This window comes from Polypterus senegalus, chromosome 4 (genome assembly GCF_016835505.1).
Source record: "Polypterus senegalus isolate Bchr_013 chromosome 4, ASM1683550v1, whole genome shotgun sequence".
Classification (NCBI taxonomy): domain Eukaryota; kingdom Metazoa; phylum Chordata; class Cladistia; order Polypteriformes; family Polypteridae; genus Polypterus; species Polypterus senegalus.
Genome location: NC_053157.1, coordinates 35,601,666 through 35,624,659, shown reverse-complemented (window position 1 = coordinate 35,624,659; position 22,994 = coordinate 35,601,666). Strand labels below are relative to the sequence as shown.

Sequence of the window (22,994 nt, the reverse complement as noted above, 5' to 3'; positions counted from 1 at the left end):
GCCATAGCCCTGACACGCTAATGAAGGACTGAGACTACCTTGGGAAAAGTTACCCAGATCCTGAATGCAAATGAAAATTAGCAGCAAAACATTTTGAACTCAATTAAACGAATGCAATGGGTCAGCAACATTAAGCGGTTAAACACAGTAAATTCAATAAAAGTTAACTTCACATTTCTCTAAATTCCTATGTGATACATTTAAATCGAGAATTATAGCTGTATTCAGCTTGAAGCTGTCTATCATGGTCACTAAAGTAGTATTCGGGAAGCAAACATTTTGGAAAATATCGTTGTCTAGTCTTACCAGCATTGGATAAGTTTGAAAGCAGTACTTAAACAGTTCTGAACATGCATACCATGTAAAGGAGGCCAGGTAAAGTTCTGTAAGCTGAAGTTATTGTAGATAAAGTGTCACTGCCATCCTTAACAAAGGCCAATAGAGAAGCACAGCACACATTTATACACTGCTGGGGTGATTTTAAACTTGCACAAGAAATGAATAAAATGGAATAGAAAGCTTACAATTAATAACTGCAGCTGCTGTAGTGGCAACAAAAGAGTGCCACTGATGTGTACAAGTGCATTTTAAGTTTTAACCATCGGCTAAAAATCTGCAAAGCAGTAAATAAACTGACTCACAGCTTTTTTATGACATTTTAGAATAATCCTTTAGAAAATCATAAATAGCAAAAAAAAAAAAAAAAAAGATTCAAAATTCAAAAAATGAAAACATAACAATAGCACACTTTTACATATTCTGAAAACCACCCTTATACTTAGCAGACATAAGGGGCAAGAACATTTATTAAGATTTTGTAATTCACAATAATATAACATTCTCATAACGCTTACTGCATTTCAGGGTTGCTAGTGGCTGAAGCCTATCCTGGAAGATCTGTACGCAAGGACCCATTCACATACACCCAACCATACACAAGTGGGCCAAATTTAGAACTGTTGATTAAGCCAACAAGCACAACTTTGAGGATGTGGGAGAACAAGCAAAGTATCCAAAGACAAACCCATGAGAAGAATGTCCACACTCCATAGAGACAGCAAATACTGTAGGTGCAGGAATCAAACCTAGGATGCTCAATTTGCCATGAGGCAGTAGTGCTAAACATTTCGTCAGCCTGCTGTTCATCTTCAAAACAGATTTCTATTCAAAAATAAAATACTCCCAAATATATTGCATTCTTGATAGCTAGCTGAAGCAGGAAAATCTGACGACTACAACTAATTTCAGGATTTGTAGATATTAGTACTTCTCTGATCTAGTTTGTCCCATGTCATAACCTTACTGAAAGGCTGACAGCCAATGTCTCCCACAGTTCAAAGTTTTCAGAAAAAAACCAAGACAACCCGGGATACTGTGTGCAAACTTCACAGACTGTGATTGAACCCAGGAGTCTGAAAACATAAGGCATTAGTTTGAATCATTACACTGCTGTATCTCACAATTGCTATCTGAGCTAGAATAAAAATCATACCCCTAACATAATCCATTACACTATATATATATATATATATATATATATATATATATATATATATATATATATATTGTATACATACACACATTTTTTAACACAGGTGTTTGTGGTGAATTAAGCATTCAAACACTGATCTTACTTCTGCAATCTAAACAAATAGCAATTAAAAAAAAATCAAATACTTGATACATAGTCAAAACATGTCATACAAAAATCATTTTAAGGCATTGACATTGAGTTCCAAATAGCACCATTACATACTGCTGTTTGAACTTTATGCACAGCATACATGTTTACAGAAGAACCTTCTTTACTACATGTACAGTATAAAGAAAGGTCAAGTAAATTATTTTATTTTGCGATTCTTGATTTTATTCCATTGAATTATTCAGTGTCAGTTCTATTAGAAATGATTTCATGTCCTCATCATGCAATGTTTATCAGCTTGTCATGATTCCTCTGTTAACCAGATCATCATCCAGTGTTTAAAAGATGTCTGCTCTGCATCCTAGTTGATTTTCTTTACAACACTGCCACTCAATGGTCAGGCTCCAAGTAAAAAAAAATATATATTTTATTCCCATCAGTAAACTTAGTCTTCCTATTAAGGTGATCACAGCAAGACTTAAGGCAGCTTCCTAGTGTATACAGAAAAAAAGTATTTAAAAAAAAAAAAAAAGTTTCAGTTGTTAAAGACACTTTCGGCAAAAAAAGGGAATACATAATTGATGATATGCTTCAGGCCTTGTTTCAGTCTATTTCACACATATTTTACTAGAAGTTGTCAATGCTTCTGGCTTGCAAAAAAAGCTTTAGTCTGCCCACAAACAGGATTCATACAAAGAGGACATCGTAGTGTTAACTGCTTGGAGCAGGACTCTCTGGACTTCAGGTGGTTATGTACCAAATCTGCAAGTGCCTGAAACAAAGATAAAAGAAAAAAATAAGTCAGAAAGCATGACTAAAAATCAGTGTTACCTTTTTAGATCGTAGACTAGACTGGAGCTGGCCTGAGACTTCAGATTGTTTCTATTTCAATGTCATTGTTCAGTTTGTACCACTGCTTTATGAATACTCTGTTGTGGTGACCTTTAGCTCATCAAACTATGATAATATGCACAAAGTAGAAACTATTCCTAAGCAGCCATACCACATGCACTTCAGAACAGGTCATTCACATAAAGTTATGCATGTTCAAGCCTGGCCAGTACTTAGAAGAAAGACCAACCAGGAAAAGCTTCAGTTGCTGCTGGAAGACGCACTGGCAAGGCCAGAAGGAGGTGCTTACCTTGTGGTCTGAATGTAGATGCCAATGCCCCAGCACAGTGATGGAGACACTGTGCTGTACAAATGGCACCATCCTTTGGATGAGACAAAATTGAGGTCATCCCTGGGCATCCTTCATAAAGAACAGAGTGCATCCCGATGCACTCAAATTGCCCACCATGGTCTGGTCATTCTGGCCTCCTAATTACCCGTGCTATTGATCCAAGAGATTATGATATGCTATTGTCCACCTGACTACAATAGCGTATTAGGGCCACAGTGAAGAAAAAAAAAAAAAGTGTATGTTGAGAATAAAGTTGACATGACGACTTTATTCTTGGCATTTTCTGCTTTAATCTCGACGCTTATGTCGAGAATAAAGTCGACATGTTGACTTTATTCTCGTAGTTTTTGTCACTAAAGTAGAACATCGTAAATGTCATTTTATTTTAAAATCAATGTTTAGTTTAGTAGATTTTCTCAAACCCCGTGATAAGTAATGTGGCACATTAAATGCTTTGTATTACGTGCTGCTTGATCCATGTTACTTGGTACATGCTTCTTAAACTGATTTTCTCTCTTCCTCTCCTTGACTTTATTCTATATATGCTTTTTTTTTTTCTTCACTACATCCATATTTTTATTTTCTTCTCAGTGGCCCTAATATGCTTCAGTACTTGAGAGAGTAACCACGGAGCACACTGCCTTTTTTTCTATGCATTGTGCCTTCGTGACCACATGGTAATACCCGAACTATTCTGAATCGACGTTTGTACTGTTTATAGTGTTTTTTGTATTTCACACCCTCCTACACTTTCATTGTAAGAGCATCCCTTAGCTACGATGGAGCGTTCAATCAGAAGAAAATATGTAGGTGGTTTCGTTGAAGTAACGAAAGAAATTGATAACTGCACTGATGCAACAAAATTCAATGTGTCTGAGAAACCGATGCAAGATTGGAGGAGGCAAGAAGATGTAAAAAAAATAAAAAATAATAATAATAATTATGTGTTGTATTATTGAACAGTTGTATAAGTTGGGGTCTGGTTTTATGATTGATTTTTCAGGTTTCAAGACCCAACTTATACGCGAGTATATACGGTAAAAACTGGACATACACATATACTATACATGCATATATGACCCCTTGCTAATGAACAATCTGAATTAATCAATTAAACTAAAATCATGTCAAACTGTATGAGAAAGGAAAAGACAAAAAGGAAAGAGACAAAGAAATTAAAAGGCATTAAAGCATCATTTTTACTGTTCAGGAGAAAACGTATAATGAATCTCCATGTGTAGCTATAGTGGCAGCAGAATGTTGTTTTTTTTCTCAAGATTAAGAAAGGGAATGTTCAGTTTAGTTTTAATTAAAGCAATAATGCATTGTGGAAGAAATAACATATTAATGAAAGAAATTTGTCCTCAACTAGGACCTCTAAGACAGGGACCAGGCAGGAGGAAACTTGTTCATTGCATCTTTATTTTCTCTCCAGCAAATGCTTGAAGAGGGAGCATCCTGTTACTGTCTAGTAAGAGACAGTGCCAAGGGCAGAGGTTGTCAGCAAATGGACACAGTACAGAGACAGAGAGTAATTCTTTGAGATAACCTACCCAAATAAATATACCTAAATAAAAGTCTCCTTTCAACTACATTATTGTCCTTAAATATTTCTTGAATTCAGATAATTCTTTTATGGATAACTGTGTATGTGAAAGCTGGCAAATCTTCCTAAGTACATGAACGAACATGACATCAGCCAGTTTCTTAAGCCAGCACCTACAACACTTTCTCTTTGCTTAACCCCTTTCAGTAGTCTGTTCATGCTACAGTATTTCTTTTTAAAGTGTGCTGCATTCAAAGCACCTCATTTACAAAAAGCTATGTTACCCCTTGATGGTGTCTTTTATTCTCTCACAGCATCTTTTTTGTTTAATATTTTTAAATATAAATTGTCTGCAGTGTTGTATTGATTGCATTTTTAAAGTAAATGTGTTTTACTTTATGTGATTTATCAACTCAATAAACTGATATTCCAATTAAAAGCAAGATCAATTAATAGTTAACAAGATAAGTTAAGATCAATTAATAGTTAATAGGCCATTAACTAAATGTCAATAATTTTCTAATGTTGCTTATTATGTCTGGTGCAAGATAGTCAGCATCCTTTGAGTGGAGTTTATAATTGTTTGTGTCAACTGAAGTATTGAGTGCCATAGACTTAGTGTGTCATAATGCCAGAGATTGACTCCAGTGCTTGACAGTAAGTCAGTGGGACATCATAAAACCCTTAGAAATGTCATTGGATTTTTTGTTCTTAATTGCATTACTGACTGGCACATTTTCAACTAAGTGTAGAGAAGTAAGTGTACCCATTGGACTACACGGGCATGGTGCCATTCTCTAAATGATTTTACTGTTTGAACTAATTTCTCAGTTCCATGGGTGGTAAGAAAACTGCCTTAGGTAAGAAATATTCTTGAGATACAGAAAGTCTTTCTGGCATCAACTTACATTGTAAATAATACACAACTAGTGTGCAATTTATTTAAGAATAAACTACGATCCCCCAAAGTTGTCAGTGCTGCTAATACTGCTATCTTGGTTGATTAAGCTAATCTTGTTCTGTGCATTTATATGTTAAAGAAAGTCAACATCAAGTCATTGACAAAGCATCAGACATTGAGACTATGAAGTGATCCGATCTAAATTATGATGCAAAACATTTTAGAATTTGTTTCAATGTTGTATAATAACGTGTCCTGGTTTATACCAAATTTTTACTTATCAATTCTTGTGTTAACCAGTAAACAAAAAGGTTTACTTCTGCTATTTGTATGATAACTTCATGGCGAAATTTTCCACTAAGTGGATCAGTGATACAATGCTGTTATTGACCTTGATTAAAAGATTTTTCAAGGTTTATTTTGTTGGCACCTTTCAAAGTCTCATGAGTCATTTCTTGAGCAAAATCTGTCCAGTAAAAAAGAAAAAGTACAGTTTTTATAAGGAGACTGATACCTTCCTTCAGGTAAATGGGGTGAAACTGCCTCAAGTGGAGGTGTTCAAGTGTTTTGTGGGTCTTATTTTTGAGTAAGAGAATTGGTGATCATAAGACAGACCAACAAATAAGTGAAGTGGCTGTACCTCTGCAGACAATGTAAAAAAAAACCAACAGTGAAATGGTAAGTAATTCCACACACAAAACATTTGATTTATGAGTCAGTGCACAAATCCCACCTTACAGTAACTACAGTCACAAGCTTTGTGCAGGGACAGAAGGAAGAACACTGCAAGTACAAGTGGCTAAAATTACATTTGTGTACAGGATTAGAATTGTTGCTTCTCAGGACGAAGAAAAGCCAGGCAAGGTGGTTTGGGCATCCAGTTAGATTTTCATCTGATGTCCGTACTGACCCCTACTCTCTCTTCTGTTTCTTTTTCCGGTTTCTCTGTGGTGGCGGCCTGCGCCACCACCAACCTACTCAAAGCACCATGATGCACCAACATTGATGGACTAAAAGCCAGAAGTCCACGTGATCATCATCATCATCATCAAATCCTTCCGTGAAAACCATAAATACAAAGAGGACTGTTTCATTTATGTTAGGTAGATTGCCCAGAGGGGACTGGGCGGTCTCATGTCCTGGAATCCCTGCAGATTTTATTTTTTTTCTCCGGCCGTCTGGAGTTTTTTTTTTTGTTTTTTCTGTCCCCCCTGGCCATTGGACCTTACTCTTATTCTATGTTAATTAATGTTGACTTATTTTATTTTTACTGTGTCTCTTATTTTTCTATTCTTCATTATGTAAAGCACTTTGAGCTACATTTTTTTGTATGAAAATGTGCTATATAAATAAATGTTGTTGTTGTTGAAAATCTCTCAAACAGGGTGTAGGGGGTACATTCCATTGGAAGATGGCCAACAGTGGGACTCTGGTGGAGGAATTAAACATCTTTTTTGAGAATTTTCCTCAGTTGCAAACACTTGTTGATGACAGCATGACATGGTCTTTCAACTCGGAATATTGTAATCCATTAAGTCAAATTGGCAAGAGAGCTGGGATATAGATGAGAAAGGAGAGAATCTACAGTATATTAAATTCAGAAAGTGATAGGAAACCGCAAAGTAGAAGGCAGAAATTGGAGGGAGGAAGTCATAATCTCAAGATTACGTCTTGGGCACACAGGGTAAAATTATTCACTGTTTAGAATAAACAAACATGACATTTTCTGAAACAGTAAAAAATATATTACTGGAGTGCACTGCATACAAGGAGCAAAAATACATCTTTTTGAAAAAATGTAATCTATGGGATATGAAGTTAGTATAATAGAAAATATATTGTGACAGTGTTAGCAATTTAGTGTCTTAAAATGCTTATTTGAATTTTTAAAAAATGTTGGGAGTTTTTGGTATTTTTCAAGTTAAACTTATTTCTTCACAATCACAGTATACTGTATATTGATTTGCCTCATAAAATTGTGTTCCAAAGTAAGTTTTTTTTTTTTAATTAAGTTTTGAAAGTTTCTTGTTTGTTCATGCAGCTTACGGGAGTGATGGATACACAGGTCCATAGGTGAATGGAAAAGTCTTAAAACTTACCAAATATGTCCACTTTGAAGCAGAAAAAGTTTTATGTAAGAAAATACTCCTTTTCGTGTTTATGAGGCATCCTTGTTATAACAAAAGGAGATTAAAAATAATTTTATTGCAGACTCTTATAACTGATTTTCTTGAGGTAAGAATATACCGTACATACTCACAGATAAATTCTCCGGCCGATAAGTCGGGACTTGATTTTACATTATAATTTCTGGTATTTTTTATAATGTTGGTCATATAAATCGAATGTGGAAAACTCACGCTATTGGTACAAGGGATTATGATATGCTAACACCCACTTGACAGATAAATAAATAAAAATAAGTGCCGCATTTTTGAATGGGCGTATAAGTTGGGGTCTGATTTTATGATTGGTTTTTCAGGTTTCAAAACCCAACTTATACATGAGCATATACGGTATTTCCTTTTCATCTTTCTCAATTGTTCTACTCCGCTGCATACTGCCAACTATTCAAGAGAAAGTCTATAATGGTGGAGTTTAGCAGAGATAATTATTGATGCCCTTAGCCCACTGTGATATAACAAGTACAGATTAAAAAAAAACCAAAAAAAAAAAACAAATTGCTCAAAGGTAAGAGAAGACCATTTGGCCTGTAAAGACGCTGCTTCTTTTCACAATATTAAATCTACATTCCCTTCTTCTGAAACCTGAACTTCTAACTAAAAACTAAATACTGCTTGCAATTAAAAAAAGTGTTGTATAAGCATAGGGAAAACTCCATAAACAGAAGATCACTCCTACACATTGCCTATGAATATGTGCTTAAAAGGAAATTTAACAGGTAAAATGTGTATGTGATGAAATATCAAACCATTGCATATAGAATCTATGCATGAGTGAAAGAGTTATTTAAAAGTTATTTTTATGCATTACAAAATATCTCATTACATGTCAACATTTCTATCAATCGTACATTTCAGCAACTGAAATGATTCTTCTCATCTTCTACGTCTTCAAGACAGAAACCCATTTCCTGAACAAATTTCAATGTCACTAGATTTTTCCTATTAAATGCTGAGGAAAGCATCTTGCTAAAGCAATTTACTTCTCAGGAGATTACTGCCTTGTTCCCTTTCCATTCTGAATTATAAGATCCTAATTCAATCAAAGGGTCTAAGATGACGTCATAACCCCCATGAGGGATGCTCAAGTGGTTTGAACTCAACTGAAAACCAAAGATTGATTTAGAGGCTTTGTAACAAAACATTACAAGCTGGCTGGTACTGTTTACAATCCATACTTGCTTTTAAAGAGGAAATAAGGATGGGCTTATTGATAAACTTTTACAGGAAATATTTTCAGTAAGTACAGAGTAACATTTTATTTTCAACTAAGCCACTTAGTAATGAAATGGGACAAAATGATGCACTCTAGGGAAAGTAAACATGGATGCTTCTATTAATACTTTTTGATAAATACACAAGACAATGAACAAGAATGTCCTAAAAAGTAATAATGGTTAAAAATAGTGAACACTAAGAAATAAAATCTCAAAAAAGTCACTGCTAAAACTCAAACACACCATACAAATATAGGGACACTGATTAAAGTCGCTAGTGTGCACTTTTTGAAGAATCTCCATATTCTCCATACTGTTTCGAGTACTAAAGCAATGCAAGGACACAACCCTTTCTTGCAGGCAATGTAATGAACTAAGTCACTCTAAAAACATACATAGTTTACTGAACTTGTCAAGTTAAACTTGAGCTAGCACATAATTCATTTCATTTTAAACATATATATATTTTTTTTTAATTATTGTCATACGTTGGTTTATTAAGACCTATATGTCAGACACAAAATGACAAATACATTAGAAAGCCCACTTTATCAGTTACACAAACCAAATGGTAAGCTTGTCTTCCAAATGCGCTGAGAACAGCCTGAATTTCTTTAGGACATGTCAAACTGCAAGACTACAATACAACCCATGCAAACGTCAATTTCAATGTGTCCCATGATTGTTTTAAATTGATTCCATATCATTCCACTGAAGTTCAAATCGATCAATTAAATTTTAGTTTTCAGTTGCAGTTATTCTGATGATTTGCAATAATGATTGCAATATACAGCTGACACGTTCATACTTAAAAATAAGTTATATTGAATTGAAATCTGTATTCTATTTAGCAGAGCAGTTGATTTAATTGAATATACTGTTTTGATCTGTCTAGATTTTAATTAAATATATGTGAAGATAACACTTTCAAGCTTGTTTCTGTTTTAAGGTGTTAGGTGTAGCCCATGATGTTACGTTAATAAAATTGTAAGACATGAAGTTCCCTAAATGTTTATCTAATTAATATTTAGTTACCAAAACATAAGCAATATGTTACCTGAAGTACCATGTACTAATGTAAATGACATGTATGCCTGGGAAAAATGTATGGGAATTTTAAACTCAGATGCACTTGTACTTGTGTACTTTAGCTTTGGTTATATGTTGATGCTACATTAGACACCTTTCATGCTCAAATCTATTTTTTTTTAATAGACAATCTTGGTACTTTTTGCTCAATTCAAAAGACAAAATCATTCACTCCCAAGCTGTGGAATGTTGATTTATGTTTAAAACTGCAGGATATAGTTAATAGTCATTATTTTCCTGTATAAATCGTTGGTTGTTATGATAAAAAATATCAGTTAAATATATCATATAGGAGACACACACAGTGATATTTGAGAAGTGAAATGAAGTTTATTGGATTTACAGAAAGTGTGCAATAATTGTTCAAACAAAATCAGGCAGGTGCATACATTTGGGCACCGTTGTCATTTTATTGATTCCAAAACTTTTAGAACTAATTATTGGAACTCAAATTGGCTTGGTAAGCTCAGTGACCCCTGACCTACATACACAGGTGAATCCTATAATGAGAAAGAGTATTTAAGGGGGTCAATTGTAAGTTTCCCTCCTTCTTTAATTTTCTGTGGAGTAGCAACATGGGGGTCACAAAACAACTCTCAAATGACATGAAGACAAAGATTGTTCACCATCATGGTTTAGGGGAAGGATACAGAAAGCTGTCCCAGACTTTTAAGCTGTCTGTTTCCACAGTTAGGAACATATTGAGGAAATGGAAGACCACAGGCTCAGTTCAAGTTAAGGCTTGAAGTGGCAGACCAAGAAAGATTTCAGATAGACAGAAGCGACGAATGGTGAGAACAGTCAGAGTCAACCCACAGACCAGCACCAAAGACCTACAACATCATCTTGCAGCAGATGGAGTCACTGTGCATCGTTCAACCATTCGGCGCACTTTACACAAGGAGATGCTGTATGTGAGAGTGATGCAGAGGAAGCCTTTTCTCTGCCCACAGCACAAACAGAGCCGCTTGAGGTATGCTCAAGCACATTTGGACAAGCCAGCTTCATTTTGGAATAAGGTGCTGTGGACTGATGAAACTAAAATTGAGTTATTTGGGCATAACAAGGGGTGTTGTGCATGGAGGAAAAAGAACACAGCATTCCAAGAAAAACACCTGCTACCTACAGTAAAATATGGTGGTGGTTCCATCATGCTGTGGGGCTGTGTGGCCAGTACAGGGACTGGGAATCTTGTCAAAGTTGAGGGACACATGGATTCCACTCAGTATCAGCAGATTCTGGAGACCAATGTCCAGGAATCAGTGACAAAGCTGAAGCTGCGCTGGGGCTGGATCTTTCAACAAGACAACAACCCGAAACACTGCTCAAAATCCACTAAGGCATTCATGCAGAGGAACAAGTACAACGTTCTGGAATGGCCATCTCAGTCCCCAGACCTGAATATAATTGAAAATCTGTGGTGTGAGTTAAAGAGAGCTGTCCATGCTCAGAAGCCATCAAACCTGAATGAACTAGAGATGTTTTGTAAAGAGGAATGGTCCAAAATACCTTCAATCACAATCCAGACTCTCATTGGAACCTACAGGAAGCGTTTAGAGGCTGTAATTTCTGCAAAAGGCGGATCTACTAAATATTGATTTCATTTCTTTTTTGTGGTGCCCAAATTTATGCACCTGCCTGATTTTGTTTGAACAATTATTGCACACTTTCTGTAAATCCAATAAACTTCATTTCACTTCTCAAATATCACTGTGTGTGTCTCCTATATGATATATTTAACTGACATTTTTTATCGTAACAACCAATGATTTATACAGGAAAATAATGACTATTAACAAGGTTGCCCAAACTTTTGCATCCCACTGTATATCACCTCCTCAATCTTTTAGGGCAAATAACTACCAATTACTTTCTCAGGAGAAAACAAGGGATTTTCTCTTTTGTTTTGTTTTAGAAAGGCTTAGGTTATCTTTGAATATGTGTCTGACTGATTTGTACAAGTAAATTTTCATTGCAGAATTGCAAATACTAGGATTTTTCAAATTTACATTCATCCCATAGCAGCCTTACCAGTATACCACGATTTTCAGTGCTTCAAATACTAGAATGTTCTTCAAGGAACATGCTGACATTGACCTTTGACTTATTTAATGTTGCAATCTATTTTACTAGGTTGACATTCTACTTTATATATACAGTACACTTGGTTTATTATCCAACTGAATACAAATGTATTTTGATTTTTACTTGTTCATATATACAGGACATTTATAACACTTTTATTAACTTGGGTACTTTACTCATCGCTATCTTTAGGAATAAAAAGACTATCTGTAATTGTAACAATTACACATTGGTACATTACATCAGGTAATTTGTTTTCAATGTGCCTAGAACTTGAGTTAAACAAGTCTCTGTATATTAACATGTTTTTTACAAAATATTTGACCCTGTAACACAACAACTGTATAGCTTTGTGATAGCTCCAGACCGCTTATTAAAAGATCTTATCACAAGAATGAGTTACAGCTTAAAATAACATTTTTCTCAATTAAATATTTCTTTGTCTATTTAAACAAAAGTAATTGAGAAAATAAAAAGTAATGGAATTACTACAATTATATTCCTATGGAAAAGTGTGGCATTCTTAAAACAGTTACATGACAAGTTAGAACACCAGACTTTTGTAAATATGGTAGATACTTCTATAAAACAGGAACAGTTAGGCAAAGAACAGGAAACAGCACAAAGGGAAAACAAGTTTGTCATTTCTTTACTCCAATAATAAAAAAAAATGACAAACTAAAAATACCTTAAAAAACAGAGGATTTCCATTCAGTGATTCTGCTCTTCTGATATTTTCCACACCACACTGAAAGATAGAATGCATTTCATGACATTTGTCTACTGTCAATTTTACATACACCAAAGTAAAAGGAAAAAAGGCCAGGACCTCAAATTGGAAAAGTATTTTGTGAAAAGTTAGTAATGACAGCAACAAATAAATGCAACATGTCTTTCTTTCTCTTAATATGTAGATCAATAATGCCTCACTTTTAGCCAGTGCCTGGATAAGATTTTATTACAATATTGATAAATCTATCTCTAACCTTATTGGCTTTAAAATGCATGTCATATGCATGTGTACGGTTCAGTACTTCTATAATATACATGTAGTCCTCATTTTAATAAATTTTAATTTAACTTGATAATTTTAATTTCAAACACTACAGCACAATAATGTAAAAAATATGTAAAAAATAATCATGTTTTTACACATTTGAAGCATAGGCATTTATATGACTATGTTCAGTTTAACATAGCAAGGCACAACAGGCGTGACACTTAAATCTAAGACCATTTCATTTGAAATTGAACTGGATATTTTAATCTTCATATTTAATTACTGTATATCGGCGAGATGTATAAAATAAAACTGCTCAAAAATATAAACTTACAAGAATTTAGAAACTTAGAAGAGTCAAATGTAAATGAGTATATATCTTGTCTTTTTTCCTTATACTTCTCTTTGATGTGTTAACTTGTTTTACTGTACTTTCTGTATCAACTAAAACGTGTGATGTATAATGTTTACCTTGTATTTAAAAATCGGTTTTCTAAAACAACTTTATTATCGTTTTAGATATGAAATGATATAGTTTAATTAACAATATATTGAGTGATAATATACATTAATTTACCAATTGTATTGCAGATACTTCATTGTTTACTTATAAAGAGAAACTGAATTCCTACAGAAATACACCTCAATCATAAAAAAAACACACAACTTAAAGCTTTTACTTTTCCAGGATTTGAAATTTTAAGCTTTTAATAAACCTCTATTTAGATAGCAAATGTTAAGAGACAAAGAATTTTAACTTGCCAATGTGATTTTTAACCCTAAGTAACTACATTAAAAAAAAAAAAACTCTGTATTTACAAAGGCACTGTTAGCCTGAGAAAAGACGACTGACTGGTGACTTTTGAAACAAGCCTAGAGACGAGATAAACTAAAATGTGAATGCAGCAGTCATCCCATCAAATAAAAAAGAAATTGTTTTCTCTGCCAAAAATAAGAAGACCTGGGAATGATATACTGCTCTAGTGTCCCTAGACATTAATCAGAACCACAATACTAGTGAAGAGAGGACTGGCAAGGGGAAGACAGACTAAATACCTTGTCTTTACAATGGAGCAAAGCTAGTTATAGCTCTCTTTCTTGTATCCAAGGTCCAAGGTAATCAACCTTCAATGCTTAGTCTGCTTATAATGGAGCTTCTGCCCCCATTTTCAATTCCTTACAAAAACACTGGTTTACAATGTAGTTCTCACTTTTTAGAGTAAAGCTCTGCTTTAAATATTATTTATCTGAGGTGCTTTTCCAGTTCCTCAACTGATCTTTCACTCCAGGATGGCTAACGAATACATATAGAATAAAAAACTTCAGCCACCTGGCTGGATTGACTGGAAAAGGGTGTCTGAAATTGAAAATCTCAGGCAGCCGGGGACCTTCAGTTATTACACTAATGAAATGACCAAATGCATTAGAAGATATTTAACAGATATAGGAGAAACAAAAATATCAACAAAAACCAGAAGAGTCTCCACATACAAAACAAATCTAAGACACTATTTCATAACACAACGCACGACAACTTAATGGATATGGGATGATTCACTCACCTCTTTCCCCAAAACCTGTGCATATTCAATATCCAGTTCATGTAATGTTTCAATGTGATCACTGGTGAATGCTATAGGAACTAGAAGCAGGTTTTTCTTTCCTCTCTGACATAACCCCTTGATAGTTTCATCTGTTTGAGGGCCCAGCCAAGGCATGGGTCCCACCTAACAGGAAAGCAAAATTTGCATTACAGTTAGTATATTTCTACTTAGTTTTGATATGCATTCCAAAAAATGATGAGATGTAATCTTAGCTCAGTTGGCTTAAACAAATTATGAAAAAGGCATCTCAGAATCTAACGCCGTCATATTTGTTTTTGCACTTTGCTGGATTTAGGCAAATTGAAAAGGTCTATAGTCAATTAACATAGCCATAAGACAGCATTACATGCCAAAAATGTCCCTTTATGATTAACATTATGGATCATCTGAAGTAACGTGGGTGCATGTCTGGGAATAAATTAAATCCATCCACATTCTTAACTAAACTTTTGCAATACAGTATCAAAGGCATCTCACCTACTTTGGAGGTAAACATGGATGAGACACCAGGCTATTATAAGGACCAACCATACACACACACAGACACACACACAGTGTGCTGTTGCTTTACATTATTGAGGAAACAAGAACATTCAAAGAAAAACTAGAAATGAACACTTGAAGAAAATGTACACTTTCCACAAACAGTGTCCGTGCTAAACACTGCACCACATCATCTCTGGGAAAAAAACAGATGAAAAGTAATGTATCTTATACTTAGCACCCATTAGGTGAAATCAAACACAATTTAATTTGATTCCTCTATCCAAATAAAATACACAGTATGTAAAATAGAATATTAATAATTATCCTTTCACTCATTTTTTTTTTTTTATAAACATCTTGGAGTATTACAATTCTGGGAAAACACCATTAACCTCTTGTGGTAGAATATCCAAATTGGACATTTACAAATAGCACAGCAAATCCAAGAATAACATTTAAATCAGTGCACCTATGATGAAAGTTGGTTTTAGTACATCTTGACACATACTATATCACCAGCCTACTATATTGTGTTGATGTAATTATAAATATAGTTTAATATGGAATAAATCATAGAATATAATTATATACTTACAACAATCTAAATTTTGAATGACTGGGTGTCACACACTTACTAAAACAATACTCTACATCAGCCCCAATTTAGAAATCCCCAAAAATACTTTTCTCACATATCTGACATAACTTATATACACACTGCACACTGTTGCATAAGATGTGCATATGTGCTGTACACTTGAATCACCAATTTGATTAATTCTACTCAATACATACAAGATCTGATCAATTAGCTATTCTTTGATTGTGAAACTGACTTACAATGGTCCATGAAAAATTATTTGGCTCATTCTTGATTTCTTTATTATTGGAAATTTTTAACAAATAATACTTTTAGATCTCCATCCAAAATGTAGTACCAAATTTTTTTTTTAACTTCTATTATTAATTGCTGAATAAAGTTGTGTATAACTTTAAATAGATAGATAGATAGATAGATAGATAGATAGATAGATAGATAGATAGATAGATAGATAGATAGATAGGATACTTTATTAATCCCAAGGGAAAATCACAAATTATATATATATATATATATATATATTCATGAATACATGCTGTGAAAGATCATTTCTAATGTAACATGTAATTCTTATACAATGAGAGACCAATCCAACAACTCCAGCTAAGAATCCTTAGATATCCTTTACATAATAAATACAATACAACTCTGTGATAAACACTGTGAATTTCTACACTGTGGTATGCTGGGCTGGTAAGATCACTTCAGAGAGAGGCCCACCAAAACAACTAGCTGATTAAGAAGGCAGACTTGGTTATGGGACATACTCTTTACCCAATGGAGGTAATACCAGAGAAGAGAATAAACTCTAAACCGTGGGCCAATATGAACAATGTAGCACATCCTCTCTCCGTGACACACTAAATACTTCCAGCCAAAGAATTATTCAGCTGACGTGTATAAAGTATTGCTACACCATGGCTTCTTCATACCTAAGGCAATATGTCTTTAGAATGCCTTTCTGTGACTGTTCTTTTGATTTTAGCCAGATCACAACTTATGTTCTTTTTTCTTGTAATTCTTGTGTGCATTTAAGAGAGCGTATTCCTTCAGAAAAAAAATGTTCCTCTTAGGGCACAAAAGCATAATAAAATACTGCTTTTACAAGGTAAATGTCCACAACATTGTCAGTGGCATTTCTGAATGTTTTTATTAAACATTTTGAAATTTGTTATTAGTGATTTGTATCTTATGATTTGCATATTTTTTATATCTATGTTGCTATGACATTTGCAACACATTGTCTACAGCACAAATGACAGCCTGTGTAGAGTCTCGTTTTGGTTGGTAGAGTTGTCAGTTGCCAGACACACAGTGTTGACATAGGTTAAAAACATGGGTTGTATTCTAATATGTACATTATAGCCAACAACTCAACTCATTCTGTTTTATTATGGAATGACATAAAATGATACATATGCCGTATGTATCATTTTATGTCATTCCAAAATCTCTTGTGCTCCCAGCTACCAAGCCAATACATATTTTGGCAGCCATAGGAGCAAAGCAGGAAACAACAATGGATGAGGCAACAATCTATCTATACCTGGCCACATAGATATATAAAAATATGAAAATCGTTACCAGTAAAAGCTGAGTCTATGTATTTGTGACATACAATAAAATTTAATTAAGTAACAGAATATCCCAACTCTCAGTTCTATTTACGTCTAATAACTCATCATTACAATAACTGGCTAAAAAAGGAATTAATTTTAGACAATTACTAATATGCTCATTTTTTGCATTTCATTTTTTTATTTAACATTTCCTTTAGGGACCAAAGATTTCTAAAAGTAAAAAAAAAAAGAAAATAAATAAAGCTTTGCCACTTCTTTAAGATATGCATACTGTAGTCATTACAAAAAGCAAAATGTCCGTGACAGAAAAACATTTTCTGTACATTTCAGATATAAAAAATGCCTTTTTCAGGCATGTCTTTACAAAGAACTGAAAGAATAATTATTAATTTCTTCATAATGCCAAATTATGGAAAAAGTAGCACATTGAATTGCTGTTTTAAGCCACTAGATGGTATCAGATGCCCACATCAGCCAATTACAGTAGTTTGTTTTTATGAGAAATAAAGATTCATTTCTACTTCTCCCTTTCAGAGATTCAATTTTACATAGGTAACCATTTTCAGTTGGTGGTTTCATTTTTACATCAATATATCTATCTAATGTATGTATTTGGGAAGTTATACAAAACTCTAAGTACGGTAGATGTAGAAATATTAATACTCACACAATTGTTTTTTTTAGCTTACACATATTATTATTATCATTATCAAGAAAGGGCAAAGTATGCTTATTTTAATTAGGAGACTGCATTCCTATAATGTGAGTAGCAATATTCTTCAACTCTGTAATAACCAGTGTGATTTTCTACACTGTGGTGTACTAAGCTGGTAGCATCACTTCATGTGATGGCCACCAAATCAACAAGCTAAACAAATGGGCAGGCTCAGTAATGGGACACACTCAGGACCCCTTGGAGGTTGTAGCAAAAAAAAAAAGACTTAAAAACAAAACTGAGTGTCTTTGTGGCCAATGCTGCACAACCTCTCTCTGATACATTAAATATGAGGATTTTCAGCCAACAAAATATTCAGTAAAAGTGTGTTAAGTCACGCCACAGGTGCTCCTTTATACCAACAGCAATATTCCTGCATAATGCCTCACTTTGACCATGACTGGCAAGTGAGAATTCTTCTGTCTTTTCAATTTTTTTCCATTTTAGTCATTCTCTTGTGTTGTGTGTGTGTGAACATATTTATCTATCTATTCATTTATTTAATGAGTTCAATACATGAAATAATTTCCCTCTGGGAACAAATAAAGTTCAGTTTATCTATCTAAGTTCACATTTAATATGTGAACACTTGTGAACCCTACTACTTTGAACTGATTAAGGCTGTCTGATTAAATACAGGTATAAAGTCTAACCCAACGGTCCATGACTTTTCAAAGTCATCTTCTTTGTGTATTGCCATCAGCCATACAGAGAATTAAACACTGAAAGGCACCAATAAATACTAAATACCAGGAAGGTACACACTTAGAAGTTGTTTTTTTTCCAATAAATTCAAATATAGTATAAGGAAATTTGAAGGGTGTTATCTTAGGTATTATGCTGGAACAGGAAAATACATTAAAATGCCATTACCCGAATAAACTTTGTGCATAGCTATCAGTGATAATGTGTCTAGTATAACAGCAGATACAGGCACTTAAAAGTTTAAAATCTATACACTTTTTACATCTACTTGTCCAATTGATTAGCATTGAAGCATGTACTTGCTTCTAGTTTTTTTTTTTTGCCTAAACATTGCTTGTTTTACTTGTGAAACATTCAAAATATGTTAACATGAAGTAAAGGTATGAGTGTGTCTTGTACCCAGTAACATCATGACCAAAGTAGAAATAAATCCCAGAGAAGGTATAAAAGTTCAATACATTATTTGTAATACTATGAGCTATGTAAAGCACAAGCAGAAATCAAGTACGTAGAATCATTTTATGATTTTTGAAACAATTTTAATTGTCTGCAATGTACTTTAAATAAGAAATGAGACGAAGAAAAGCTGTTATGTCTTTTTCAGCAATGTAAGCCAAGCACCCATGTTATGTAAAATGCAAACCGCTTTTGCACATGGGACTTTTCTTTAGATGCCCTACATCCATCTCATCATACCATTCTGAGCACCCTTTTCTATTTTAACTAACATAATTGTTAATATCACATCAGAACGCTAAAACATTATTTTTATTGTGTGGAAAATTATTCTGCAAAAGTGTGTCAAGAAACATTACTGGAGCTCCTGTATACCAACAGCAATACGCCTGCATAATGCCTCACTATGGCTGAGACAGACAAGTCAGAAATATTACAGATTTTCTTGCATTATAGTAATTCTGCTGTATGTTCAGCCCATAGTGTATGTGTATATTTATTCATCTACCTATTTATGTATTCATTTATTTAAAGAGCTTCTGTAAAAAGCCAAATAAAGTCCTTTCTATCTATCTATCTATCTATCTAAATCAACTTAAATATGTAATACATCAGTATATATATATATATATATATATATATATATATAGTCCGTACAGGCCAAAAGTTTGGACACACCTCCTCATTCAATGTGTTTTCTTTATTTTCATGACCATTTTCAGCACTCCATCACTCTCCTTCTTGGTCAAATAGCCCTTACACAGCCTGGAGGTGTGTTTGGGGTCATTGTCCTGTTGAAAAATAAATGATCGTCCAACTAACCTCACTTCTGCACAACACAACTGCTGGTCCCAACACCATTGATAAAGCAAGAAATTCCACTAAATAACCCTGATAAGGCACACCTGTGAAGTGAAAACCATTTCAGGTGACTACCTGTTGAAGCTCATCGAGAGAATGCCAAGAGTGTGCAAAGCAGTAATCAGAGCAAAGGGTGGCTATTTTGAAGAAACTAGAATATAAAACTTGTTTTCAGTTATTTCACCTTTTTTTGTTAAGTACATAACTCCACATGTGTTCATTCATAGTTTTGATGCCTTCAGTGAGAATCTACCAATGTAAATGGTCATGAAAATAAAGAAAACACATTGAATGAGAAGGTGTGTCCAAACTTTTGGCCTGTACTGTATATTTTATTTTTTTCCCCCCACTGCAAAATGTGAAACAGTGGAGGGATGTGTTGGAGTACAACTACTATATTCAGACATGAGAAACAAAATATATTCTTATATGGGGCAGACAAGTGACACATTAGTTATCTATACTGGATTATACCTTTAGGAAGTTAGATTCTATTACTACTCCAGCTCCATGAGTGTGACATTTGTAAGTCCACTCCTTGTTCATGTGAGTTTTCTCCAAAGATTCTGTTTTTCTTCAGTATATAATTTTTGAAAGCAGTAATAATTGGTCTTAGGGTATGTGTAGATGCACAAAAGAGGTTTCCTTCCTTTAAGGTGAAAATGATAGTACTGGATTCAGTACATTTTGACCATGTATTGACAACAACGAATTCAGAAAGATTTTCCTAATGTTGGAATTAGTAAATCATTTAATATAAACAAACAACAGTAGAAACAATAAACTTCATAAATGACAGTATCATCAAAATGTTACATTATCATCATCATGTGGGATATTTTACCGAAATTAAATGACTACTGAATTTAAGTTAGTTTAAAATGACAATTTTCTAAGGCCTAGCTCTACTTTGGACAAGTTAAAAAATGAGAACATATAGCCAAAGTAAAAGAGAATAAAACGTATTGTAATCTTGCTGCTTAACTTTCAAAATAACAACAAGGAATGCTAAACTAAAAAAACACAATGTGAAGATAAAAATAATTTCATATGTTTACATAGTAATTACAGTGACTTCAGCAGAAAAATGAACAGCTCTTACACATCTGTTCATTTAATATAACCAGGTTTACCTTGGATTGCCACACTAGTCTGTAAGGATTGCAGTAATTCAGCTTTTCCATGACATGCTGTACTGTGGCTCCCACCTCTTGAGGATATGGATCCCCACGATTCACTACCTAAAATAAGAACACATTAATTTACAGTTAGAACTGAGACAGGAAAAAGAAAAGTGTACTCCAAAAGCCAAAAAGGATATCCAAGTAATATTCAGCAAACAATTATTGACTAAATATCTGTTTTTACAACTACAAGTTTGGTCTTAGAAAATAAAAGGTCAAATTAAATAAAAATACACTAGTAATAAAAGGTGTGTTTTTAATCTACATTTTTAAGGGGCACTAAAGGTATGGCTTTTAAATGTTAACATTTTTAAATCAAATTGCTGCTCATAATGAAACACACCTTATCATTAGGTGGCTTGTCCATGTACTCATTTTGCCATATTAGAATTTCCTACCACTGGATATTTCAACTTTCTAAGAAAATCAACAAAATGTACTGAAATTTGTACTTAATCAAAAATCTGAAATCTATATATTTCTAGATATGATCAAAAGAAGATTTAGGATGTATACTACTGTATATATTTAAGAATCTCTGTAAAAATTGTTCCACGTTTATCATAATATGTATACAGTATGATGACATTATTATTGACAAGTCTTCCAACCAATGGTGACAGCAGTATAATATCAACAGCAGAAAATGAAGATAGCACTCTACATTAAATGCAACATCAAACATATAAGAAACAAACATCGGGTACAATTTGGCACATGAAAAAGTAAAAGTACTTCTCAAAATATATAAAGCAAAAATAGAATAAAACTAGAATGTAACTTTTACTGTGGATCATGCTGTTTGAAACAAAACTTTACAGAGAAACATTAGATATACAAGTAATTGACCTAACAAATAAACTATGAAAGAAGTTATTTTCACTAATATTGTATTTATGGGAACAGGAATTATTGCTAAACCATAAACTTCCCTTTTAAAATTTTAGTGTTTAAATGTTATTTTGGTATAAAATATTTACTGATTGTCAGTTTATTTTAGTTGTTTAGTTGCAATTTCAGTTATAAGTACAGCATGTGGGGATAATAATTATGTGAATACTAGTTATCAACTCACTGTTATAATCTTATCCATTGCTGTAATGCTAACTTCTACCTAATATTCAATTAAATTCAGTTTGTTTTTGTATATCTATTTTAACTAAGAACACAATGTGTTTGAAACCTCCAAATGTGCTAAATCATTTGTTTGTTTGTTTTTTTTTGTAATTTTCCAAGGCATCTAGAGTAATCTTAAGAAACATGATAGTACTATATGGGGAAATATCCTGCAGTTGGCTCCAAAGCAAGTTTAATAAAGGAGTTAACTACTAACTACTAACTACTAGGAGATTTGGCATTCTGTACTTTTAATACTTAGAAAATTACATAACATATACACACACTACAAGGAGCAACAAATAATGAATGATTAAACATGGTAAATTTAGTAAATCGTCTTAAAAACCCAGCACTTAGATAATACTTTGCCAGTCTGTCACACTCATTTCCATTTTTTATTATTTATTTTATATAATAGATTAAAAAGAAATAAAAATCAAACTTGTATTATTATCACAGCACAGATGTAAATTCTAAAACAATAACATAGTAAGCACCATGTTCTGAGAAATGATGGATATGAATTTAGAGAATATAAACTACTACTCACTCTGTAAAATGTTTGCAAAGTAATATAAAAAAATCAAGTTAACAAAATGAACAGGTGCAGATATTTGTTTGTAAAGATAGACTTTGAGTAAATGAGTAAGTATATTCCGTTTCCTCATTCTAAAGCAAGTACATAGTTAAAATGATTAGAGAATGTATACAACTCCACCTACTGATATGAAGAAGAATAGCATCTTGCCCTTGGTCAATAAAAGACAAACCGTCATTTTTGTTTCAAGCACGTAGCCTCACAAAAATTGTGACTGATTTCATAGTTATATATATATA

The 22,994-nt window shown here is 33.5% G+C and overlaps 1 protein-coding gene across 1 annotated transcript in view; it reads right to left on the bottom strand.

Annotated features, from left to right (window-relative positions):
- Positions 1 to 748: 748 nt before the first annotated feature.
- The window catches only part of fech (ferrochelatase), a 69,035-nt gene continuing 46,789 nt past the window's right edge, over positions 749 to 22,994 (bottom strand). Inside the window, exons 8-11 of the mRNA XM_039750457.1 lie at positions 20,988 to 21,095; positions 14,409 to 14,573; positions 12,535 to 12,594; positions 749 to 2,414 (exon numbers count right to left, since the gene is read on the bottom strand). Coding sequence (XP_039606391.1) covers positions 2,280 to 2,414; positions 12,535 to 12,594; positions 14,409 to 14,573; positions 20,988 to 21,095 — 468 coding nt within the window. The 3' untranslated portion in view covers positions 749 to 2,279. The remainder of the gene's footprint in view (positions 2,415 to 12,534; positions 12,595 to 14,408; positions 14,574 to 20,987; positions 21,096 to 22,994) is intronic.